Source organism: Podarcis pityusensis, assembly GCF_964106645.2.
Source record: "Podarcis pityusensis genome assembly, chromosome: 3".
Classification (NCBI taxonomy): Eukaryota; Metazoa; Chordata; class Lepidosauria; order Squamata; family Lacertidae; genus Podarcis; species Podarcis pityusensis.
In genome coordinates this window covers 86,201,092-86,223,570 of record NC_138026.1, presented here as the reverse complement: position 1 = coordinate 86,223,570, position 22,479 = coordinate 86,201,092, and the positions used below count along the sequence as shown (strand labels likewise).

At 41.4% G+C, this 22,479-nt stretch overlaps 1 protein-coding gene across 1 annotated transcript in view; it reads right to left on the bottom strand.

Annotated features, from left to right (window-relative positions):
- The window catches only part of DNAH8 (dynein axonemal heavy chain 8), a 138,772-nt gene that overhangs the window by 97,903 nt on the left and 18,390 nt on the right, over positions 1–22,479 (bottom strand). The window contains 19 exon segments of the mRNA XM_081000066.1: positions 774–878; positions 973–1,208; positions 2,665–2,791; positions 3,351–3,547; positions 4,613–4,799; positions 5,103–5,211; positions 5,614–5,720; positions 6,225–6,337; positions 8,958–9,102; positions 10,522–10,638; positions 11,178–11,294; positions 11,743–11,823; positions 12,834–13,021; positions 14,070–14,205; positions 16,822–16,941; positions 18,965–19,064; positions 20,123–20,199; positions 20,938–21,135; positions 21,742–21,888. Coding sequence (XP_080856192.1) covers positions 774–878; positions 973–1,208; positions 2,665–2,791; positions 3,351–3,547; positions 4,613–4,799; positions 5,103–5,211; positions 5,614–5,720; positions 6,225–6,337; positions 8,958–9,102; positions 10,522–10,638; positions 11,178–11,294; positions 11,743–11,823; positions 12,834–13,021; positions 14,070–14,205; positions 16,822–16,941; positions 18,965–19,064; positions 20,123–20,199; positions 20,938–21,135; positions 21,742–21,888 — 2,607 coding nt within the window.

Genomic DNA, 22,479 nt, shown 5'->3' with positions numbered 1-22,479 from the left:
TATAAATGGATGTTCAAAAACTCCAAGAAAGTAGCGCCCATACAGTTTCAACTTTATCTATTCAAATGTGGATGGGCTGCCCTCCAACTCTAGGACTCAGACAGCAAATGTCAGTATGGCATAGAAATAAACTGGTTTACAAGTTGCCTCTTCAGAAGGATTCCAAAATACATGGAGCAGAAGAATTACACAGAACTAAAAAACAACCAGGTCTGTATCATGTAGAAAGAAGATTTTGAGAGCATCATGGGCCAAAAGCAGCTTAGTCAGTGGAGTACACTGATGGAACCCAGCTGGTTCCCCCACCATTGTGTCCATCCCACACTGTCTTCCCTATTACCTCTCCCCTCCCCAGAAGTGGCAGTGACCAGGCAGCTGGAAAGCAAATGTCTACCACGCTGGGCGGGTACTACTGTCATGGGTGCATGGATGAGGAGCAAAAGTTCAAGTTCAAGTGAAAAGTCCTGGAAGATCATAAAGGGAAGGGATATGCATCTTGTAGCCATGAGCCAGAAGAGGTAACTTGGTTTGGAAAGAAATGTGAAACACGGCTATTAGAATCATAGAATTGTAGGGGCCACAAGGATCTTAAAACAAACAATTGAGGAACACAAATCTCCAGTCCAGAAGCACCATAGAGATCCATAAAGCAGGATTGTTGATCTTGGAGCACAGGCCAGATGACCTTATACACTCTAAACTGATACTAATGAACTTTAATGAACTGCCATTAATTAATTCTCGTATAAAGGGTGTATGTTTCATATACTTACAGCTTTGCTTTGCAGCTTTATGAAAGAGTACCGTAATGTATCAACTCCTTCTGATTCCTCTTTTGTCACTTCAACTTCAAATCTATTTAAAATTGTATAAGCTTCCTAAAAAGAAACAAAGCAAAGAACAGGATGCCTCACAATTCATATAGTCAAAAAAGCAATGCCAACCCCAACTCTTTGTTTTTTTTAAACTTACTTCAATGGGCCCCATAGTCATATCCATTTCTATTTCCTTGTCTCGTATATGAGCCAGCGCTTCCATAGCAAATCTGACATCATCTAAATCTCGAATTGGTCGAGATAGTTTTTTCAAATATTCTGCTATAAATGTTATCATGTCTTGCATTTTCTTCTTGTACTCCTCATTTAAATAGCGGCAGAGTAACATTTTCCATGCTTTAGCTTCAATTGAGAGAGCCAATTTCATTGGTCCTATGGAAAAATTACAGTCTCTAGATCATACTGTACACAGAAAGCAACTACCTTTTGCATGTCACACGTTGAAAGGAAATTGCACAGACAAGTTTAAAACAAAACAGCCTAGTCAGCAAAATTACAACCTTTAGGCTGTGACCCAAAAATTTTCTGCAAGTAGTTTTGCATGCCAAAGGGACTTTGGATTTGTATTTCCTAACCAACAGCTTTCAGAGGAGTCTCTTCAAAATGAAGGCTGTGCATCCTTCAGGCATGGGTCTACAGGATGCAGCAGAATCTCAAATCCACAAGCGGAAACTTAATGAGTCTTTCCTGTTCAGTTTGTGCTAGATGATCAAAGCCCTGCTTCTTTAGATTTTGGTTATAGTTAGTAAAATAATATATGTTATTACATTTTCATGCTTTATCTCCCTTTGATCTCCTTAACAGAGCCCCCTGACATCAAGTATCTAATTGGAGTTATGTAACAATTAGAGCCAATAAATTCAGTCATGGAGGGAGGGGATGTTTCCACTGTGTAATTATTTCCTATAACAGGGCTAGAACTTAAGAATCAAGAGAAGACCTAGCAGCGCACAGAGGTTATCCATCACATGTTCCAAGAATGTGCAAAGCGGCATGTAGGGCTGCCTGTGCTGGCCCTGCCCACCTCTGCCTTCAGACATTGGACAGACAGTATGAAGAGGAAACCTAAGCACGTTCAGCTGATTGTGCATAGCCTCTTCCATCCTCAACTTGAGGTCTCCATTGCATGGAGCTGTCGGGGTGCTCAGAGCTCCCCAGCCTCTCCATATGTTCACAGAGCACAGTTCACAGATACAGTGGTACCTCGGGTTAAGTACTTAATTCGTTCCGGAGGTCCGTTCTTAACCTGAAACTGTTCTTAACCTGAAGAACCACTTTAGCTAAGGGGGCCTCCTGCTGCCGCCGCACTGCTGCTGCCACGCGATTTCTGTTCTCATCCTGAAGCAAAGTTCTTAACTCGAGGTACTATTTCTGGGTTAGCGGAGTCTGTAACCTGAAGCATATGTAACCTGAAGCATATGTAACCTGAGGTACCACTGTAATAACTTCTGTATTGGACTTTAGAGATGAGTGGGTTATTTCCTAACATTATATGGTTGGTTACTGGGCTATGGCATGATCTTTTGTCTGCCTAATAATTGTAGTTCAAAGTAAAATTTCCACAAATGCCAGATTTGTGTTGCTATAACAAAATTTCAACTCAGTGCTATGGCTGTAAAAAAAAAAGTATTAAGGCATTTCTCTAGGATGGACAAAAGACAATCTGAAGACCTAGAAACAACAGGAAAAGATCAATTCAAGATTGCAAGATCAACTTACAATTGAGACAGCTATTCCAAGCACTGCTCAGAAAAGCAAATAACTTGTTGCCCCCAAAGTGACAATTTATTTTCCTGCACATTGCACATAAAGAAAATGGTTTTCATACCTGTATTCAGTTCAATGGGGCCAACAGAAATTGTAGGTTTTAAATCTTCTATCTCTTGTTCAAAGGTAGCGTAATGAAGAATCTCTGACCTGATCTCAGTCAGAGATGGGTTACTGGCTAAAAATTGCTGTAAGCAGTTGGAACGGATTATTAACATGAATTATTTTATTCTGTTAAAACAGTATTCAGTATTGTAGTGTTACTTCAAAGGCTACATAAGGAGTGTGACACATCCATATAGCAGCTACATCAGAGCTGCAAATAGCAGCTTGCCCAGGACATATTGCACTGGCCTGCATTGAGTCCCCCACTCCAAATCCTGCTCTCCATGGATGCTGCCACCTACCAACTACCAGAATAACCCAGGAGCCTATTCCACCCGCTTAAAGTCAAGATTCACAGTGGGAACAGCCCTGCACTTCAGTTTTCAGCCCACAAATACAATACAGCACTTATGTTCAGCTCCTCAAGCAAACTTTTCTCCTTCTGCTTTCTGGTAAAAACTGTGAATGTTGTTATATGAATAGGGTAGGATTTGAGGGGATTCGTGTGAGTCCAGGTCATCTGCACCCAGGGGACACTGACACTTAAGAGACCCTATGCACTAGCTTTTGAACCATGAACCAAGTTGAGTAAAAAGAAATGTGGTGCGTAAAATCACAACGAAGGCTCAGAATTCAGTTTACCTGAACTTTTGCATCCCTGTCTTCTGTCCACAGAGCTTTATATTTTTGAAAGTCTTGCAGCGCTTCACTAGCTGCTTTCCGTACAGAGTTTACCGATGAGGACAGAAGCACAACTAACTTGGAAATATCTTTGTGTTCTGCCACTCCTGGATAGAAATTTCTCAACTTTCTTGCAGGATATGTCTCTTCTGGTGTTTCTGAGAAATACGGTTAACAACATAAATTCTGTAGCCTCTCTTTACACTCCCCTTCCATATATCAAAGCAGAGCAAAAACGTAAACAGCAGAAATCTACACTAATGAATATGTATTTCTTATTGAGCATAATCCGCAAAAAAAATTTCACTGAGATTTAACTATTTTTTTATTTTTTTTATTTAATAGACCGGGTTACTACTTTACATTTCCTGGATTGTGCTCTCAGAATCTATTATACTTACTTATGTATTTCTGAGAAATAAAGACTACTTGTGTTTTTTGTTAATCCCTCTGGCACTCGCCAAGGCTTATTTCTTTATCTGGAATATATATCCTTTGCCTACTAATCAACGATATCAAGGGGGCTTGCAATATAGTCAATGTACAATAAGGATGACAGAGGACCTGAATACATTTGTTTAGGATAATGGTCCAAATATCCTCTCTTTAGATATACACTTTTCCCTTCTTCCCTCGCTGGCTGGCAAGCAGGCCCGTAAAAACAAGGGTTTTGGCCACACGCACACACAGCAAATGTAAGTTGCGCTAGACAACTCTCTAAGGTATGTTCGGGTTCGTGGGGCAAAAAGCAACACCATAGCCAGAGGATGCACCAAGTCCCCTCAGAACACACCCTTTCTGCTCTCACTGGTTCTGCAACGCAAGAGGTGGTATCTAGTTGGCCTTGCTCATTGCTGGGGTCAGACTTTTTAAAAATTAAAGTGGCAGGAAGCTAAAGTCTCAGTTGCTAATGGCGCCACTGCTCTTTTGCCATGGTGCTACTGGGTTGTTTTCGGGGGTCATTTGGGTCCCCTGGCCTGTGCAGAATCCTCTGGGGTGCACAGGATCCTAGACCCGAGAATCAGAAGTTGAACAGGTAATACATAAGAGGGGGTGTTTTATCCACAACACCATGCACATGTCACTTTAAAATTGGGCATTTCACAGTATAAATGCCCAGCTGGAAGTAGGCTGGGTTAAGTGTAGCTTTAAAGAACAGTTTTGAAATTTTGGAAGCAATGGCACTTTGTAATGGAAAAGAGGAGCAGAGGCTACTAACTTACTTTCTTCTTTTCTCGCTTTTCCTCCTATTAAGCTGGGTGATGCAGCAACATTGCTTTCCAGGGTGGTACTGGATCTTGGCGGGTGGTGCAGCTGTCCCCAGTGTGCCACCCCACGGCTTACATCCAGTGTCAACTGAATCATGCGGTTGATGGCTTGCTGGATATCATCCAAACTAGGCACCATTACCTATGTAGAACACATAAATGCTTTCCATTAGACACAATGCAACTGTCTTAAACCCAAATGTAACTCTCTTAAACCCAAACACAGTTTGGCAAGCATTTGCCGTCAGCAGCCCATAAGCCTGTGAGTTCTCAGCAAGCTCTGGGTATTCTCATTTAAAAAAATTAAAATCATCTCTAGTTTTTGTATGTGAGTTGTATACTACTTCATCCAAATCTTCAAGAAATTTATTGAACAGCACTGCAAAAGTTAAGATAATCAGAAGAAATTAAGGAGTTCGCTTTCTTGATTGCACAAATCACTTACAACATTTGGAATAGCTAAGTGCACTTCAGCTTTTAGAAATGTAATAACATCTTCGGGTTTAGTAGTTGCTGTCTGAGGTAAATAGGGTGGTCGTCCAAATGAGCTGGAGCTGAAAAAGAAACAGGAAATGTTTTATTGATATGCCACAACAAAATGCCGAAATTGCAGGGGGGCGGGGCGGACGGGACAGAGGGCACGCCAAGAGGGTTCTGTGGGGCAGCAAGGGGGAGGTTGAAGAGAGGAAGGGGGAACATCCTGCTCTTCCAAGACAGGGAAAGTCTGGTCAATTGCTGTGTTTGTTTTCTTATGCCAGTGGCAAAAAAGTACTAGCATTTTGTGAGTTGTGAAGGAATAGGACTGAGTCTTGTGGGAAAAGAAAATCCACTTCAAGATTTGAGAAGACAACTTGTTCAGTTCAGTTCAGTTCAGTTCAATTTATTGTGTTTAGTGAGCAGCCATTACAACCTGTGTGGAATTTTCTTCACCACACAAAGCCTCTTTTACCACATACCTTGAAACAAATATTCGCTTTTTAAGGGCATCCAAGGATAATCGAGTAGCTTTCTGTAGGCTGTCCAGCAACTGATGACTAAAATATGCAACTACTTCTTTGCATTCCTACAATTAAGAAGAATGTGTTCCTGTTAAATATATCCAGAAAACAGCCAACACTTTATCTCTCTTCTCTTTGTTTCTTCAAACCAATAGATCAGTTATCTAGGTATTACTGAGTTGATCACAGGGGATTCTTGTGAGACAAAATGAGATTTGATTTAGAATCTTCTTACGTCCAGTAAAGCACCAGACCAGGAAACTCACACCTTGATCCTTCTTCATGGTACAGATCCTGCTTTGCCCTTCTATCTGCCCCAAACCCTGGGACTACTGAACTTGCCCTTGCTTGACCTCAGTGATGGCCATTCCCATAGTTCAGGACAAAAGACTGCAATCCCACTCTCACTTCTAAGTACCCCCAAAAGAATGGAGAGGGGAGGAAAAGCTAAATAACATTTGAAAATTGTCTGTACAACTTGTGTAATAGCTTTGCAAATAATTTTCTGTTCAGTTTCAGTAATGTACGTCCTGCACTATATATCCGGTTACTCATTTGCAATGGAATACCTTTTTAAACTCATCTTCCTTCTCACTGTCCTCAGCGTCTTCACTACTAAGGATACCTGAAGACGCAGAGGTCTTCTCATCTGATGAACTTCCAAATGCTACATGCTTCCCTTCTATTGAAAATAAAATATAAAATAAATTTAATATAGTTCATTCAACTGATAGTCCTGTGCAGAAGTTCATACCAAACACTGTACATACGATGAAAGGGAAAGGATTACTGTCAGCTATTAATGCACTAAGACCTACTTTTTCCATAAGATTTTGCATACGTAAAGCACAATACATATAGGCCTCATCCCTGCAACCAATACACAACAAAATTGAGGTTAATAGGTCATGTAGGTCAAGCTTTGCACAGTGGGCCCTATGTATATAAACCCCTCCACAAATGTTAATTCAATCATATAAAGGTCAGACAAAAACTGGGTAGGAACAACATGGGAGGCAGGCAGGCCACATTCACCCCAATTCTTCATCAGGTGACTAGCAGACATGGCTCACACTCAGCCCCACTTTGTGCATCACTGCAGCTGAGCCAGCCCTTGGCACCAAACATTATCCCAAAGTAATGGATCCGATTTGCCAATTTCCCTTACCTATACTGCTCTAATATTCCAGAGACTGTTTCACCTTGGAGACCTTCTGCATAAATGGGTACAGTCTAGCCTGAGATTTATACCGTCACTAGATGCTATTGGAATGGCAATAAAGTTGCACACCACAACACTCTTCACAGCTGTGCAAGATTCCAGGGGTTACAGTCGCTTACTCAGGGTTCATGTTTAACTTTGGAAATAAGGCACAGCCGACACTGTGGTGTCTTTACAATACAGTGGTACCTCTGGATGCGAACGAGATCCGTTCTGGAGCCCCGTTCACATCCTGAAGCGAACACAACCCGCATCTGCGCGTCTGCGGGTCGTGATTCACTGCATGACGTCATTTTGAGCGTCTGCGCATGTGCAAGCGGCAAAACCTGGAAGTAACACATTCCGTTACTTTCGGGTCGCCACGGAGCTCAACCTGAAAACGCTCAACCTGAAGCATATTCAACCCAAGGTATGACTGTATATGGTTTATTTACACACATCTATATAACCTGAGCCTACTGTGGCGGGGTTTAAGGCGTTACACTCAAAAAGGGTCTGGTTTCCTCCATAAGCACAGCCCTGAATTCAAAAAGAAATCCTCCATGGTTCTCTGAACCTCTGCAGCTGGCAATATTTTGCATGCTGCCCCTTCCCTCCAGCCCAGCAAAACTCTAAAACTCTACTTTAGAAGTTTTGTCTTTCTAACTAATCATTCTGGCACAGAGCCATTCCCTTTGTCACATCTAACAAGCCATCTTTAGTGGCCATCACAAGGCTGGCTCCTGGCTTGTATTTTTAACATGATAAAGTCAGTGTATTACACCCAGGAATTAGAATTAGTGTATTACACCCAGGCATCCCACAAACCTATAATGATACTTTCCAAGGCTCAAGCCCCTCTCTCGGAACAAAACCATTCCAGGCAACCTGCCCTTCAGAAAAAATAGAGAACTTTCCCAGTGGCTCCTGCTGATTTTGATTACCGAACCAATCAGCTTTCAAGTTGTCTACCTAATGCACATATTCTGCTACCAGAGATCTTAAATTCTTCTCTGCCTGTACTAGAAGAAATGTCACTTCTGACTGCAGTGCACGAGATTTCATACCCCAATGAATGATATGTGCCTTTGTGGTGGCATAGTCCAGTCTTATCATCACATATGAAGCTTCATCCATGGTACAGAGTGCTACAATGCCAGTCTTGCCACCTAAAGTTCTAACCAATTTAAGCTTTGACTTGTGACAGACTCCATGCACCCTGTACCATCGGTTCTTAGCAGCATGCACTGCAGTCTCCAGACTTGTGTCTAGCAAGGCACCCAGGTGTTGTAGGTGATGTGTTGGTATCACCTGACTCTCTGTTGCAGTCATGAAAAACCCATAGTCCTCTGGTCTCAATACACCAAATGAAGGAATGATGATGACCAGATCATGATGTTGTCTAAGTAAGGGTACAAATGTATCCCTACCTGCTGTGGATAAGCCACAACAGTCACCATGATCTTTGTGAAGACCCCAGTGCCCACTTGAGAACAGCTGGTCTCAAGTCAGGCACTGAATAGGAAGAAGTGTACTGAGGATTGCATTGCAAAATGCCTATTTGAGCTCCAGCCTGGATAAAGAAGCAGGCTCCTAACAGATCACAAATCTACCAGTCACTGCTGGTGTGATGAACCAGGAAGGCAGGCAGGCAGGCTGAATTGGGTGGGGTGGCAGAAAGATGTAATGAGGAACAATAACAATCGTGTACAGGATACTGGCAGAGCATGGGAGTGCAAGGGATGGAAGCTCCTGTGGAACATGCACCAGAAATGATATCTGTTTTTTAAATATTATTTTTTATATTTGTATCACTACTTTTACAATACTGTTCTGCTGTTTTTATGTAGTATTTTTGTATACTGCATAGAGATTTTTAAATTTGGAGCAGTTTAGAAATGCTTTTGAATAAATAAATGAATGTCACCTTTGAAGCATTAAAAAAACAACCTTCTTATAATCATTGATAGTAAGGAATCTTATATATTCATCTAATCTTGGACAAAGAACACACACACTTCACCGAGAAAAGAAAATGTGCATAAATAATGTAACTACTTGGGTTTTGTTGAACATTTCACACAGGGATATAAAAAAATACCTTGTGCTTGAAATTTTCTCACAGATGGTTTTTTAGTACGCTTAACTTCGTAAATATGCTCAAATATAGATATCAGTTCTTGCACAGCATCTTCTATGTGTCTGCTTCTGTTGTTTAATATTTCAGCCCATTCCTTGGTGCATACCTGTTCATGATATACAGGAAGAATGTTTACAATACTGGGGGGGGGGGGGAATCAGAACACTTGGCGAAGGTAGTAATTCCTTTAGTTAATACAGTGGTACCTCGGGTTACATATGCTTCAGGTTACAGTGGGAGGCTGCATTAGCTAAAGTGGTGCTTCAGGTTAAGAACAGTTTCAGGTTAAGAACAGACCTCCAGAATGAATTAAGTTCTTAACCTTAGGTACCACTGTACCAATAATATATCACAAATGAAAACTTATTTTGAAATGTATTTAATTACTTATGGTTACAAAAAGTGACACATTTTAACTCTGATCTACACATATCACTTCTGAAGATTCAAAAGCAATAATCTTATATTTACCACTACCAGTATTTTAATATTATCAGAATATGAACTGCTTTAAACCAGAACAAATCATCTGGCCTTACAGTTTGAACAATCAGTCTTATTAGATATTATTATTCAAAAAGATCATATTCTTCAAAAAATATCATATAAGGAATGAGTTCCTATGGCAACTGTGGAGGTTTCCCACCTTACAGGAACCTACTCAGTTGCTGAACCCAATACGAAGATCATTCCTAGACAACCAAGACAAGACATCTGTTGCTTCACTCAGGTAATACGCAAAACACACACCTAAGACAGATTTTGCCATAATTTTACTTCTTAAACTTGAAGTTTCCAAACTATAGGAAGATGGTTCCAAGGCAAATTAGCAGCCCAGGTGAATGGACAAGTTTGATATTGCTGTGGATGCCAACAAAATCCTACAAGTCTTCCTTCTCCTCTGCCTTAACAGGTATCTCATGTTGTAATATACAGTTATTGACTCACACTTGCATGCCTAAAAGGGTTAACGTGAGACCTGAGATCACTTTGCCAGTGTGGGTGTGGCTTAGTTCAAGGGAAGCAGAGCGACAGCATCCAGCTCATCTGTCTCTCCCCAGAAACCAGTGTAGTTTACTTTTTTCATTCAAATCCAGCTCATGCAACCATGTAGCTTGAACCAAGTGACAAGGTACCTGAAGGGTTGGAATAACCCTGAGAGTTTTGGCACAAAGCTACCTAAGAGTCTCAATACACCAGCAACCAATTTTTAATGAAATTTATTAAGAATAAAAAATAAAGGAAGAGGACGAATGGAAGATGCAGAATGTTGCTTCAAGAAAATAACAACAAGAATCTTTTAGTTCAAGTCTATATAACTGATAGCTACTTAGGAACAGGATTCTGGTCTACTCATGTATAAAGTAGTAGCCCTGATGGTCAGGTGAGGAGAGAGGCAAAGGAGGGTATGAGAACTAATCAGTAATGTTGTTGCATGCTCGCACACACAATCAATCAAAGTGACAAATAAAAATGTCTGTTTAGAAATATATTTGTTCCATTAATTGTTTTAAATTGTGGTCACCTCATTGCGTGCAAGTAAATCCTCCACTTTTGTTGGACTTTCTGGTAGTATAAGTAATAGGGTATTTGCCATATCTTTCATTGTTAAATCAATCTGCATTTCGCTTAAGTCATTAATCTGTTAAAAAAAAAGGTAGTTAATAACATGCCAATGTCTTTCAAGGGTTTCCACAACAGTATTATTTCGAGAATCCCATAGAGTTTGATTTTGAGGGGCAAAAACCTAACTCACCCAAAAACATCAATGAAGTTAAAGTACAAGGGCTGTGATTCAAATCCACACAACTAGTTCCACATTCCCACAGGATTTGTGCCCCCACCCCTGCTTTGCCCTTGTCTTCACATGCAGGGGAAGTCCCTAACTCACTGAGGGTTTGAGACCCATTGGCTACCCTCACCTGGTTTAGCTGGCCAGTCAAAGTCATTCCTGGGCTCTGGTCGCAGTCACATGCTGATAGCTTCTAGAAGCCACAGGTGAGAGCTGAGTGCAGGGTTGGGACCAAAGGTGGACAAACTACCCCAGAAGGAACACAAAGTGTCCCATACCAGAGGTACTACTCTTCCCCTAACACTCCATACATCCCAAGCTGATGATGCAATATTAGCAATAAAACAACAACAAAAATCTGTTGAACACATGTTCAAAATCAGGTTTACCTTCTTCAAAAGCTGATTAAACATTTTTATAACTTCATCAACTTCTTGGAAGAAGCTATCTAAAGTCAAAGATGACCAGGTTAAAATGGTAAGCCCTTGCCTCAGCACAGATTCTACCTACAGAAAGTAGGAAAAAAGACAAAGACAGGAAAAATAGGCATCTATTGTGAATGCTATAGCATATAACAAATCATAATGATAGTCAAGTATTTCACTAAGGGTCAGTAACATTTTAAAGCCTTTCTTTATTATACTGTGTAAAGTTAAATATAATAATCATAAACATTTTCTCCAATCCTAATAACTTTATTCTTAAGCTCACAAACATGGAATCATCTTTAGTTTCTCTATTCTCTCCTTTTGTCTAATTCTACAATATCTATATATATTTTTCAAATCAAAATCTGCAACAGATCCCCTGTGGATTAGTATAAAGTCCTGGATTTGTACAGTCTCCATGCCACCTTTGAAGAACTCAACAGAGAGGAGGATAGGTCAAAACAAGAAGAAATGGCTCTACCTACTGCTGCCCTACATGCCTTCTATGCTACCAGCCACAACTCACCTTCTTCATTTTGGGTGCCATCAAATTGACAAAGACAGTGGGTACTTCTTGACACAAATTTTCATAGCAGTGTAGAATATTCTGAGATTTAAAACAAATATTCAATAGCTTAATGAATTTTAACAGAATTTACAATGTGACTGTGCAGTAGAATATCCCAAAGCCCCCAGCCAAATTTTGGAAGAGTTAGAAGGTACTTCAAAGAGATGTTTGGTTCAACTTTCTGCCGATACAGCAAATCCTGATACGTCTCATCCTCTGCTTAAAAACCTCTAATAAATAATTATCTGCTACTGTCCGTGGCTGCCTGTTGCACTATTGAACAGCATGTATGTCCTGTTAGGAAGTTCTTCCTAATGTTCCTGTGTATGCTATTTGAAAGCACAAGCCATTCAAAGAAAAAAAAATAGGTGAGGATTTACTGAGTGCCATGTGCTTGGTGGCTTTATTGACAGGAGTATCACAAGTATTAAGAAAGATATTTCTCCTCAGACAAAGAGCTCTGACCTCTGATGATTCAAAGAATCTGCAAATAGGACATTTTACACTTTCTCACTTAAAACTTCAGACATGAAGCTTCTCTCCCCATAGCCAGTATTCCACCACAGAACCACACATAAGATTAAGGATTGGGCTGCAGGTGTTCTCTATAAGACACATTTCAGTCAGCCTTGCCCTATTGGCTTAGAGTCAAAATAGACATGACAACCAGGCTCTATCTTTAATTTTTAAAGTCTCTCTATAGTCACCCCCCCTAAAAAAAAAACCAGCTATGATTTTTAAGAGACAAAGAGGTACATTCACACATCTAAATCATCATGCCTATTTTTCCATTATCTAAGCAATTGTGTTTATTAGTTGGAGACATAAAGAAACTGATTCAGAAATAGATTTCAGAACAGTAGTCATGCAGCCATGTATACCTTGACTCTGGAACATTTCCTGCCTTGGGCATTAGGTGGCACCAACTGCCAACCTACCCATCTACCTGATGGCCTGACACCCAAGGAAAACAGGCTGACATGATGCCAAAATCCAACCAAAATTGCACATTATTTAGAAAAGAATATATATCATCACCGTTTACCTACCTCCAAGCTTAATTTGTTTGCCTTAACATGGCTTTCAATCTTAACTATCCTCTTTGCCTCTTCGGGCACATCTAGTCCCATTTTTATCATGCATTTTGTCTCTCGAACAATCTCTAAAATCTTGGGGTCAAAATTAACCAAAAGCTTTCCAGTTTCAGGATGACGAACCAAGAGTGTAACCTGCAATGCTGAAATTAAATTGGGGTTTGGGGAAGACATCATAGAGTTTTAGGTCCATTTTCCTATCACACAAAGTCATGATGCTGCCAAGAGCCAAGCTGGCAAGTGCAAGGATAAAGTCTTTGTGCGGCAGTTTGGGTGGTCGCCTATGCAGTGTGACAACAGTGGGGGAAGCCAGTGAGTGGGCGAATGGGCAGGTGGTTCAGCAGAACAAGTGAAGAGGCAGGCAGTGTAAGTGGCCCCCGCAAGCCTTCATTATTTATTGTTATTTATTCAACTTATACCTGGAGGTCTGAGGGTGGTTCACAACAAGACCACAACATATAACATCAAACCAAAAGCAGTAATCCAATAACCCCCAAAAAGCCACATTCTAAAAGGGTGTTGGACGTCAATAAGATCAACCAAAGGCCTGGTTAAAAAGGAACGTTTTTGCCTGGCACCTAAAGGTGTATAATGAAGGCGCCAGGCGAACTTCCATGAGGAGAGCATTCCACAGATGGGGAGCCACTGCAGAGAAGGCCTGTTCTCGTGTTGCCATCCTCCAAACCTCTTAAGGAGGAGGCACACGAAGGAGGGCCTCAGAAGATAATCTCAGGGACCAAGTAGGTTCATATGGGAAGAGGCGATCCTTCATGCCCCCCCACTGCTGTTGTGGGTGCTACCACGACAAAGAGAGGAAGTCTTGCCCCCCTTTGTCCACCACCCATCATGGCAAGAAGGAAGCGTGCAGTTCTTCTGTTGGTGGCAGTGCAAGGCAGAGGGGGCTGAAGACTTTCTCCTCTTCGTTCCCCTCTCCCCTGGGAATGGCTGCACCAGTCTTGGGACTAGGGCAAGCTGCGTGGGGATGATGGAGGGGGAGTCTGAGGTGAGCTGTGAGGGATTATGGATTGGCAATGGAGTGAGGGGGGGATAGTGGGTAGGTAGGGGTGGCAACAGGCTGGATGGGGATTAAAGGAACTGTGAGGGGATGGGGAGTACACAGGGCTGGTGAGCAATGCCAGCAGGGTGGGAGGCTCCAGTTTAGTAATATTCATTGCAGCTCAAGCAACATACCATACTGTAGCTGTGAAATTTCCTTCATCCAAGCTGTGTGAAAGAGCACCTCAAACTCCACCAATACATAGGAAATTCTATTGAATAATCGAACGACTGCTTTACCTTCTGCGCTTGCCAAGATATCTGAATTTTTCTGTTGAAATATTGAAATACATAATAAAAAGGTAAGTGAATGAAAGACGGTGTCCTTTAATTAAAAATAAAATTAATGAAGAAGGTATCTGTTTCGCCCCCAGACATACTGTATGATCTTGCATAATGTGATAAAAAAGGCTTTCAATATTACACATATGCTGTTAATGCGCACCAGTGCTCCTTCAGTGTAATTACAGACAGCATCATAATTCAGCTTTTATATGCCTCGGCCCAAAGTCAAATAAATACATGAAGGAGAAACGCATAAGCAGTCTGGGGTTTGTTCACTTTCTCTTCAGCAGTTCCCGCTGCTGAATAGATAAGCAACTTTTACAACACATAGTAGTTTATCTCTTTTGACAGTTCGGAAATGCTGGAGGGAAAGCTAATGAAACCTTGGGCTGCATGTGTGGCTCAATCCTGCACTCGCATGGAACATCTTTTTGGATCCTGGCCAAAAGGTATAAAGAAAACTATTATATGAAAGTTTTTATTGATAATATTGAATTCCTAGAGAACATCCCCTCTTCCCAGCCAGGTACACAGTACAGTGGTACCTCTGGATGTGAATGGGATCCGTTCAGGAGCCCTGTTCACATCCTGAAGCAAACGGAACACACATCTGCGTGTGTCGCGTTTCGCCGCTTCCGCGCATGGCATCATTTTGAGCGTCTGCGCATGCGCAAGCGGCGAAACCTGGAAGTGACGTGTTCCGTTACTTCCGGGTCGCCGCGGAGCGCAACCCAAAAATGCTCAACCTGAAGCATATTCATCCCAAGGTATGACTGTAGTATATAAATATGTAAACTGAAAGGAAAGGAAAGGAAAAAGCTTCCAAACAGTCCAGTGAGAACCGAGCATCTTCAGGGGTCTCCAGGTGCCATGGATCCAGGACCTAACTACACATTATATTACGGTAAATGTTTACCACACAGTGATACTAAGCATGAGCTGTAGTTTTATTCTGAACTGCAGTGCACGATCAGGCATAATCCATTCCTTTCCCAGCTGCAATACAGATGAAAATTACACCTCACATGGCAACTAGCCTTTAAAAACAGATCCTGTTGGCGGTAACAGGAGTTCTCTTTCTAAACCAACCACTGCAAAGAAGGATTTTTGACACAATCACAGGCGGAAATATGATGTCATCTTGATGAAAACTTAAAATGAAAGTTTATAAACCACAGATGCTGCACTCTACACACCTAAAGCAACATGTAGTTAGGCTCGCCACTGGAAAAGGAAAATGGGAAATGAAGAGGGGGTAAGAGTGAATAAGCCTGTAACACACAGTAGCTAGTAAGAGGGGGTAAGAGGGAATAAGCCTGTAACACACAGTAGCTAGTAAGAGGGGGTAAGAGTGAATAAGCCTGTAACACACGGTAGCCCAAGCATCACAGGGGCTGCATACCAATGGTGGGTGTGGCCAAATGTGGGCATGGCCACCCCACTCTTTCACTTTCACATGCACATACACAACATACATTCATTCAGATCATCCGAGGGGTTTTTTTGCTCCTTAAAAAGGTAAAGGTAAAGGTACCCCTGCCCGTATGGGCCAGTCGTGTCCAACTCTAGGGTTGTGTGCCCATCTCACTTAAGAGGCCGGGGGCCAGCGCTGTCCGGAGACACTTCTGGGTCACGTGGCCCGCGTGACGAAGCTGCTCTGGCGAGCCAGCACCAGCGCAGCACACGGAAACGCTGTTTACCTTCCCGCTATAAAGCGGTACCTATTTATCTACTTGCACTTAGGGGTGCTTTCGAACTGCTAGGTGGGCAGGAGCTGGGACCGAAAGACGGGAGCTCACCCCGCCGCGGGGATTCGAACCGCCGACCATACGATCGGCAAGCCCTAGGCACTGAGGTTTTACCCACAGCGCCACCCGCGTCCTTACTGCTCTTCAAATGATCAGTGTGATGACCAGGGAGGGAGTAATTTTCATGTGCATCAAGCCACTGACTTATCTGCTCACCCCAGGGCAATATCTGCATTAACACCCCCCCCCCCCAAAATGGTGAGGTGTTGTGGAGCCAGAAAAAGTTGTCTTGGGGAGCACAGCAGATTACTGAACTGAGGGTTATATACTCCTGCTCTAATCATTTCTTGTATCCAGGATAGATGGGATACTTCTTCAGGAATGAAGATGAGCATTCCTGTTAGGGGGTGATGTTATAATGTCTCTTCATACAGTTTTTTAAAAATTAAGAAAAAAAATCCTCTTGAGATACCTGATACCTTTATCTCTGCAGCGAAATAATGACAGCTTCTTTGGGTTTTCTAGACACACAGAGAGATTTTAAAGTGACAGTAACCTGGCATTTAGGGCTATGGCTAACAAGAATCAAACAACTGTGGAAATATGCACTAGATACTAGTGAGCTGGGATGTTGCTTTCAATATTGCTTTCAAACTCAGCAAAACAGCTCCACCTGCAGACTCTTCTACATCATTCCACACTCAGCAGCACTTTCTGGAAGATCGGAAGTAAGGTGATATTAACAAGCAGTATTCTTGCCAGTGGACCACAGAGAGGCGAGACAATGTAATTGAGCTGCTGGCTATGGTTTACAGATGATGTCACTTTCAGGTGGGTGATAATCGGAAACTTACATAAAAATAGTTGATTGGCTCACTGATACGCCTGAACAGCTGCCTCACCCACAATATCTTTCCTGCTACAGGGGGCATGTTTCGAGCCAGGGGAGGATCCTCCTTTTGAGCCTGATAAAGCTGCAATAAAGAAAATGTCCAATTTAAAACACGCCTTCTGCTAATACTTTACATCAGGGCTGGGAAACCTGCAGCACTCCAAGCGCTGTTGAATCCCAGTCCCCCTCAACCCCAGCAAACATTGCCAATGGTCAGGGATGGCAGGAATTGCAGTCCAGCAACGTCTGGAGGGCCGCAGGTTCTCCATCCCTTGCTTTAGCTATGAGACATACCTCTGTAGCTATTTGGAACTGACAATCAAGGCAGCTTACAAAAATAATATAGCAAATTACAAAATACAATGAAATACAACTGAAACTTTTCACAGCTAAAACGGATTTTAAAAGCAGCAAAACAAAACTAGCAATACGTCATTTTAAAAAGCGTTTAGCTGGAACAGAAAGTTCAATACATTTTCAGCTGCTGAAAGTGAAACATCTAAAAGCAACAATCTAAAAAAGTCAAAGTTTTCTTAATAAAAGTGCTCAGCCAAATCTGAAAAAATGGATTTTTGATGCCCTTTTAAAAGCTAGCACTAACGTGGCCAGCTGCACATCCTTTCAGTGCAAGTTCCATAAACAATGGTCATCATTAGAAAGGGATTGTTTCTAGTTTCTGCCATTCTGACTTCAATGGCAGACCATGAGCAGGTTTGTGTCCCTGTAGGCAGAACTTCCAACACCACATCCTGAAACCACTTAAGGATGATTAATCTATAATCCAGCATTTCCAAAGATACTGGTAATATAAAAATTAGTCTGTAATGCTATCAAAAAACATAGACATACAAATAGTGTTTCTCTGCTTCTCCTGTTGGATTAAGTATTTTAGATCTTTCATTGTTATGGCTGTAGGTCTGCTAAAAAAATTTAGCTGATTTATCATCAGCTTTTAAACTTATTTTTAAGTTTTAATAAAAGGAACTGTTTATTGTTACAGGGGATGGTCATATTTAATGTTAGTAGCTCAGCGCATGGTGGGGCAAGGTGCCAGCAAGGTCAGTGAGGTGCAAACACATCAGCTTAGCCAATCTGCTGCTCCTGCTGGTACGTTTGCACCTTGCTGCCCTCCCCCTCCTGGTAAGCAGCAGTCACTCACCTACCAGGAGGTCAAGTAAATGCCTCACCATGCCATCCATCCACTACTATTAATATTTTTGTCTCATTTATCTATACGCAATTTTTTGAATGTATCTCCACTTTAACTGTCATAAAGGCCCTCTTCCTGTTACAGTACCACACCAGAACCATGACACCCTCAAAACAACAACAACAACACCCAAGGGAATACTAAGTCACACTCTGGTAGTTAACATTTTGCCCCCATCAAATAAAATTATTCTCTACAACTAAAACCGGTTAAATTAACAAGTAAAGCTGGCTGTTTCTGCTCAAGGTAAATGCACTAAGATTGCAATCCAAAACACATTTACTTGACAGCGGTAGCAACTGGCAGGACAGGGAAACTTTGCTTACCTGGCTTCCCAATGTGAAAAGGAGGTGCACAGTGGCATGGTACATGCGCAGCCGTGGAGCCAGTCTGATGCTCCTATCACTGTCCCTGCACCATGCCAGCTACCCTGCTCTGCTGGCCACTTATAATAGGTAAAGGTAAAGGACCCCTGGACGGTTAAGTCCAGTCAAAGACGACTATGGGATGCAGCATCCATCTCGCTTTCAGGCCAAGGGAGCCGGCGTTTGTCCACAGACAGCTTTCCGGGTCATGTGGCCAGCATGACTAAGCCTCTTCTGCCGCAACGAGACACCGTGACAGAAACCAGAGTGCACGGAAACACTATTTACCTTCCCGCCACAGCAGTACCTATTTATCTACTCGCACTGGTATGCTTTTTAACTGCTAGGTAGGAAGGAGCTGGGACAGAGCAACAGGAGCTCACCCTGTTGTGCGGATTCAAACCACCAACCTTCTGATCGGCAAGCCCAAGAAGCACCAGCCACATCCCGCTGGCCACTTGTAGCATTTCCCAAGGACCTGAATGGGTCTTGCTTTTTATTAGGCATGCTAAGGATTGCACTGTAAGTACCTTTTTAGTTGCCTCAAGTTCTGCAACGTAATGCTGAAGAATACGCCCGATCGTGTGTGCGATTTCATGCTGAAGGCATGGCATATTCAGCTTCTGAAACCTAAAAAGATTAAACAGTCAACAGTCTCCGCTGAAAGGTTAGTCAACCTACTGTTAGGTTACTGTTAACACCATAGTTCTGTATGTTGTGACTGCAATGAATAAAGAAAACCACTTCTGCGTATTATTTAGACACTTGTGTATCCTGAACTTGTATATAAATTTCCCAGGGTGCCTAACCACTTAAGTCTACAGCATCATGGAAGTTATGTTGTGTGAGAAAGAGACGAGGAAGAAAGAATTATTATTATTATTACATAAAATGTGCTGCCCTCTCCAACCTATCTAGTCACCCATGATTAGCAGAGGGGAACCATTTCTTCCTCGTCTATTATTATTATTATTATTTTATTTAATAATGGCTGGGTTTTCCCAGCCACTCTGGCCGGCTTCCAACAAAGATTAAAAATACATAGTAATTCTGTTTGCTGTGGCCAAAGTGTTAAAATGGCATTTGCTGCTCATCTGTGAAGGGAAAAGTCACACCACCAAATCTGAAATTAAGATAAGCCAGGGAGCCATAGCTGACTGCCCAGCATGTGCCCTCAAAGTGTTTGGAGGTGTGCATTTCCCTTTTGAGTTTTACCTGGTTACCACAGCAAACCGCATTGTTATCACAGGTTTAGCTGCAATGTGAAGCAGCTTCCACTACATGGCTATCCATCCAGTGGAAGCACCTTCCTCACGTTAAAGATGTTCACCCTGCAGTGACATTATTCTCCAGTAAGCCAATTATTATGTGATAATTGTCCTGGAGCCTTCTTAGTAAATAGAAGCCACAAGAATATAATCTACTTTGCTTCAGATGGTGGTGTTAACTGTGCTACAAAGGAAATGAGAAATAAGCTGGCATGTGACACCTTTTCTTTTATAGCTCAACTATATTTTAGAGAAGAGGGAATGTATTGTTTGAAAGATGTGCAGGAGAAACAGCATGATCTTACTAGAATTGCATATGCTTAAATATCACCCAGCTGTGCAGTCTGGACTGCACTGCGTGTTTGAAAAAGCCTGCTAGTTCCTCTAATTTAAAGTATTTCCTAAACATGTTTACCATACCTTTGAAGGAGCTGGAGAGCATGTTGTGAAGACAAGATTCGTCCAAAACAACCAGCCATAAATGTCTGTATCTGGACCTAAATAAAAAAATGAAACATTTAATGGCAGCAGCTGAGGCTGGAATCCCACTTATCTGCAAGTAAGCCCACTGAAGACAGCTGGAGTTACTCCTAAGTACAGTAGATGTGTTTAGGACTGCAGCCTAAATAATTAACTGTGGGTTTTCTACACAGATAACAAGAGGCAAAATAATTAGTATTTATTTCATTTATTTATGCGTAAGATTTCTCACCCACCATAACGTCTCAGGGCAGGTTACAGCAATATAACCATGCAATCTTAAAGTAAAACAATTCTAAGCAAAAGCAGCACAGAACAGATTAAACAAAACAGAAGCGCTGGATAAAGTGGGTGCCCTCTGCGCCAATACACAGGGCACCCAAACAGGGATTTGGGAGGAGGAAGGGAGTCAGTTGCTACAGTCAGGGGCACCCCTCCATATTTGCAGGCAAAAATTATGCTTTAGGGGGGAAAGCCCCCCAAACCAGAAAAGCATGGCTAGCTCCTTGAAAGGACCACTCCTATTTAGGAAGTAAGGATACACTGGAATTTATAAATGTATATAACTGACAGAATCTTAATTAAATATGAAAAGTGTATGGGTGATATCCAACATTACTCATACTCCAATAAGATGTCAAGTAGATCCGGTGATATAAATGGACTTAATTTATCAGATTCAATTCTCTCACTATGACTTAAATCTCAAAAACACCAACAATATCTATCACTTAATCAGTAGTTATGTTACTTACCTCTAAATTTTCAATTTTTGTCATGAAATCTGCGAAATCCACATCAAACTCTGTTTTCCGTGGGTCAAGAATATCGTATTTTTTCTTTTGAACGCTTTGGTAGATGTTTTTGAACTTAATTGCCATAATATCAATTCCTTCAATGGTGGACATACTCAGTGCAGAAAAGGTTTGAACTATGGTTATCATCTCTGTAATCTAAAATAGGGGGGTTGTTTTCACTATAAAGATAATGGACTCCTGTAATTTTTATTTTAATGATTTATTAAATTTTTGTACTGCCCTTCATCCAAAGATATCAGGGCAGCTCACAAGATAAAAATACAGGATAGAAGTACAAAATAAGTAGTGAAAACAAAAACAAAACAAAGTAATACCCCCCCATCCCACAAATACATTTAAAAGGCTGTAGAATATTAATAAGTCAAAGGCTTGGTAGGATTACCATGTCACAAATACTAGGCTAGAACTCTTCTCACTGACATGAAGTTTTCTCTTTGAAGGGATTTCCACACACCCCACAACCGCAGTCTAAAGTATTACAACTCTGATATCATTTTACCACCCCAGTGTGTGTTTGGCCCAAACTACAGCTGGACAAAATGTACCTGAAAGAACTGGGAGCATTGGTTTTAACTCTAACTTCAACAGCAGGTAGTTCCCAACCCCCTCAAAGAAAATAACCAACACCACCTTATGAACTCCTCGACTTATGTTAACGTGATCCTTTAGTTAATAGGCTGAAATCAAACGATAGCATACATGGTGTTTGATTCTTAAAACAGGTTTTTGAAGCACTCGTACCTTTTCTAGCCTTTTGCAGAAAGCTTCAAATTTGCCAAAAATATACATCTCAGAGACTTCGAATGTCTTCTCCCCTGAAGTCTCCAAAATTTGTTTTCTTGTTTTATGAAAACTCTTCTGATACTCTTTAAACAGAAAAATACAGTCCTAAGAACAAATAGATAGCAATTAGTACCAGCAAGCAAGCAAGCAAGGTTTATTAGGCAGGCTGCCTACAGCTATAAGCTGTCCCTTTAGCGCTCTGCGTGGGCAGGACAGAAATTCAATAAATCAATTCAAGATTCCAATTATTGTGAGAAAAAATCCTACCATTTACAGTTGTTTTTCCTGTGTACGTGGCACTACCCAATTAGAATTTGTCTTTGCATTTTTATATGCAAAATTAATATTTCATATAGCTTTAATGGTTGTCATCTACTGAAATGTGAAGAGACCTAAATTTATTTTTGCTCACGTGGGCAAGCAGTGGGAGTTTTGTGGAGAAAGTTTTCTTAGCTTATATGATGAGTGTTCTTCCCTCTCCTGCCCTGACTGCTGAACGTTTCTCGCTAATTAAGGGAAAATGATGACAAAATGCTTCCTATTTTGTAACAATTCAAAATTAATTTCTTTTCATTTCCTAGTGTAAAGACCAAACCACAGAGTGCTGTACTGAGGCAAATCCCCTGAGACCTAATTAGGAAGCAAAATCTGCTAAGATAGAGCAATCAGAATTTTTCAACTATAAAAGAAGCGTGT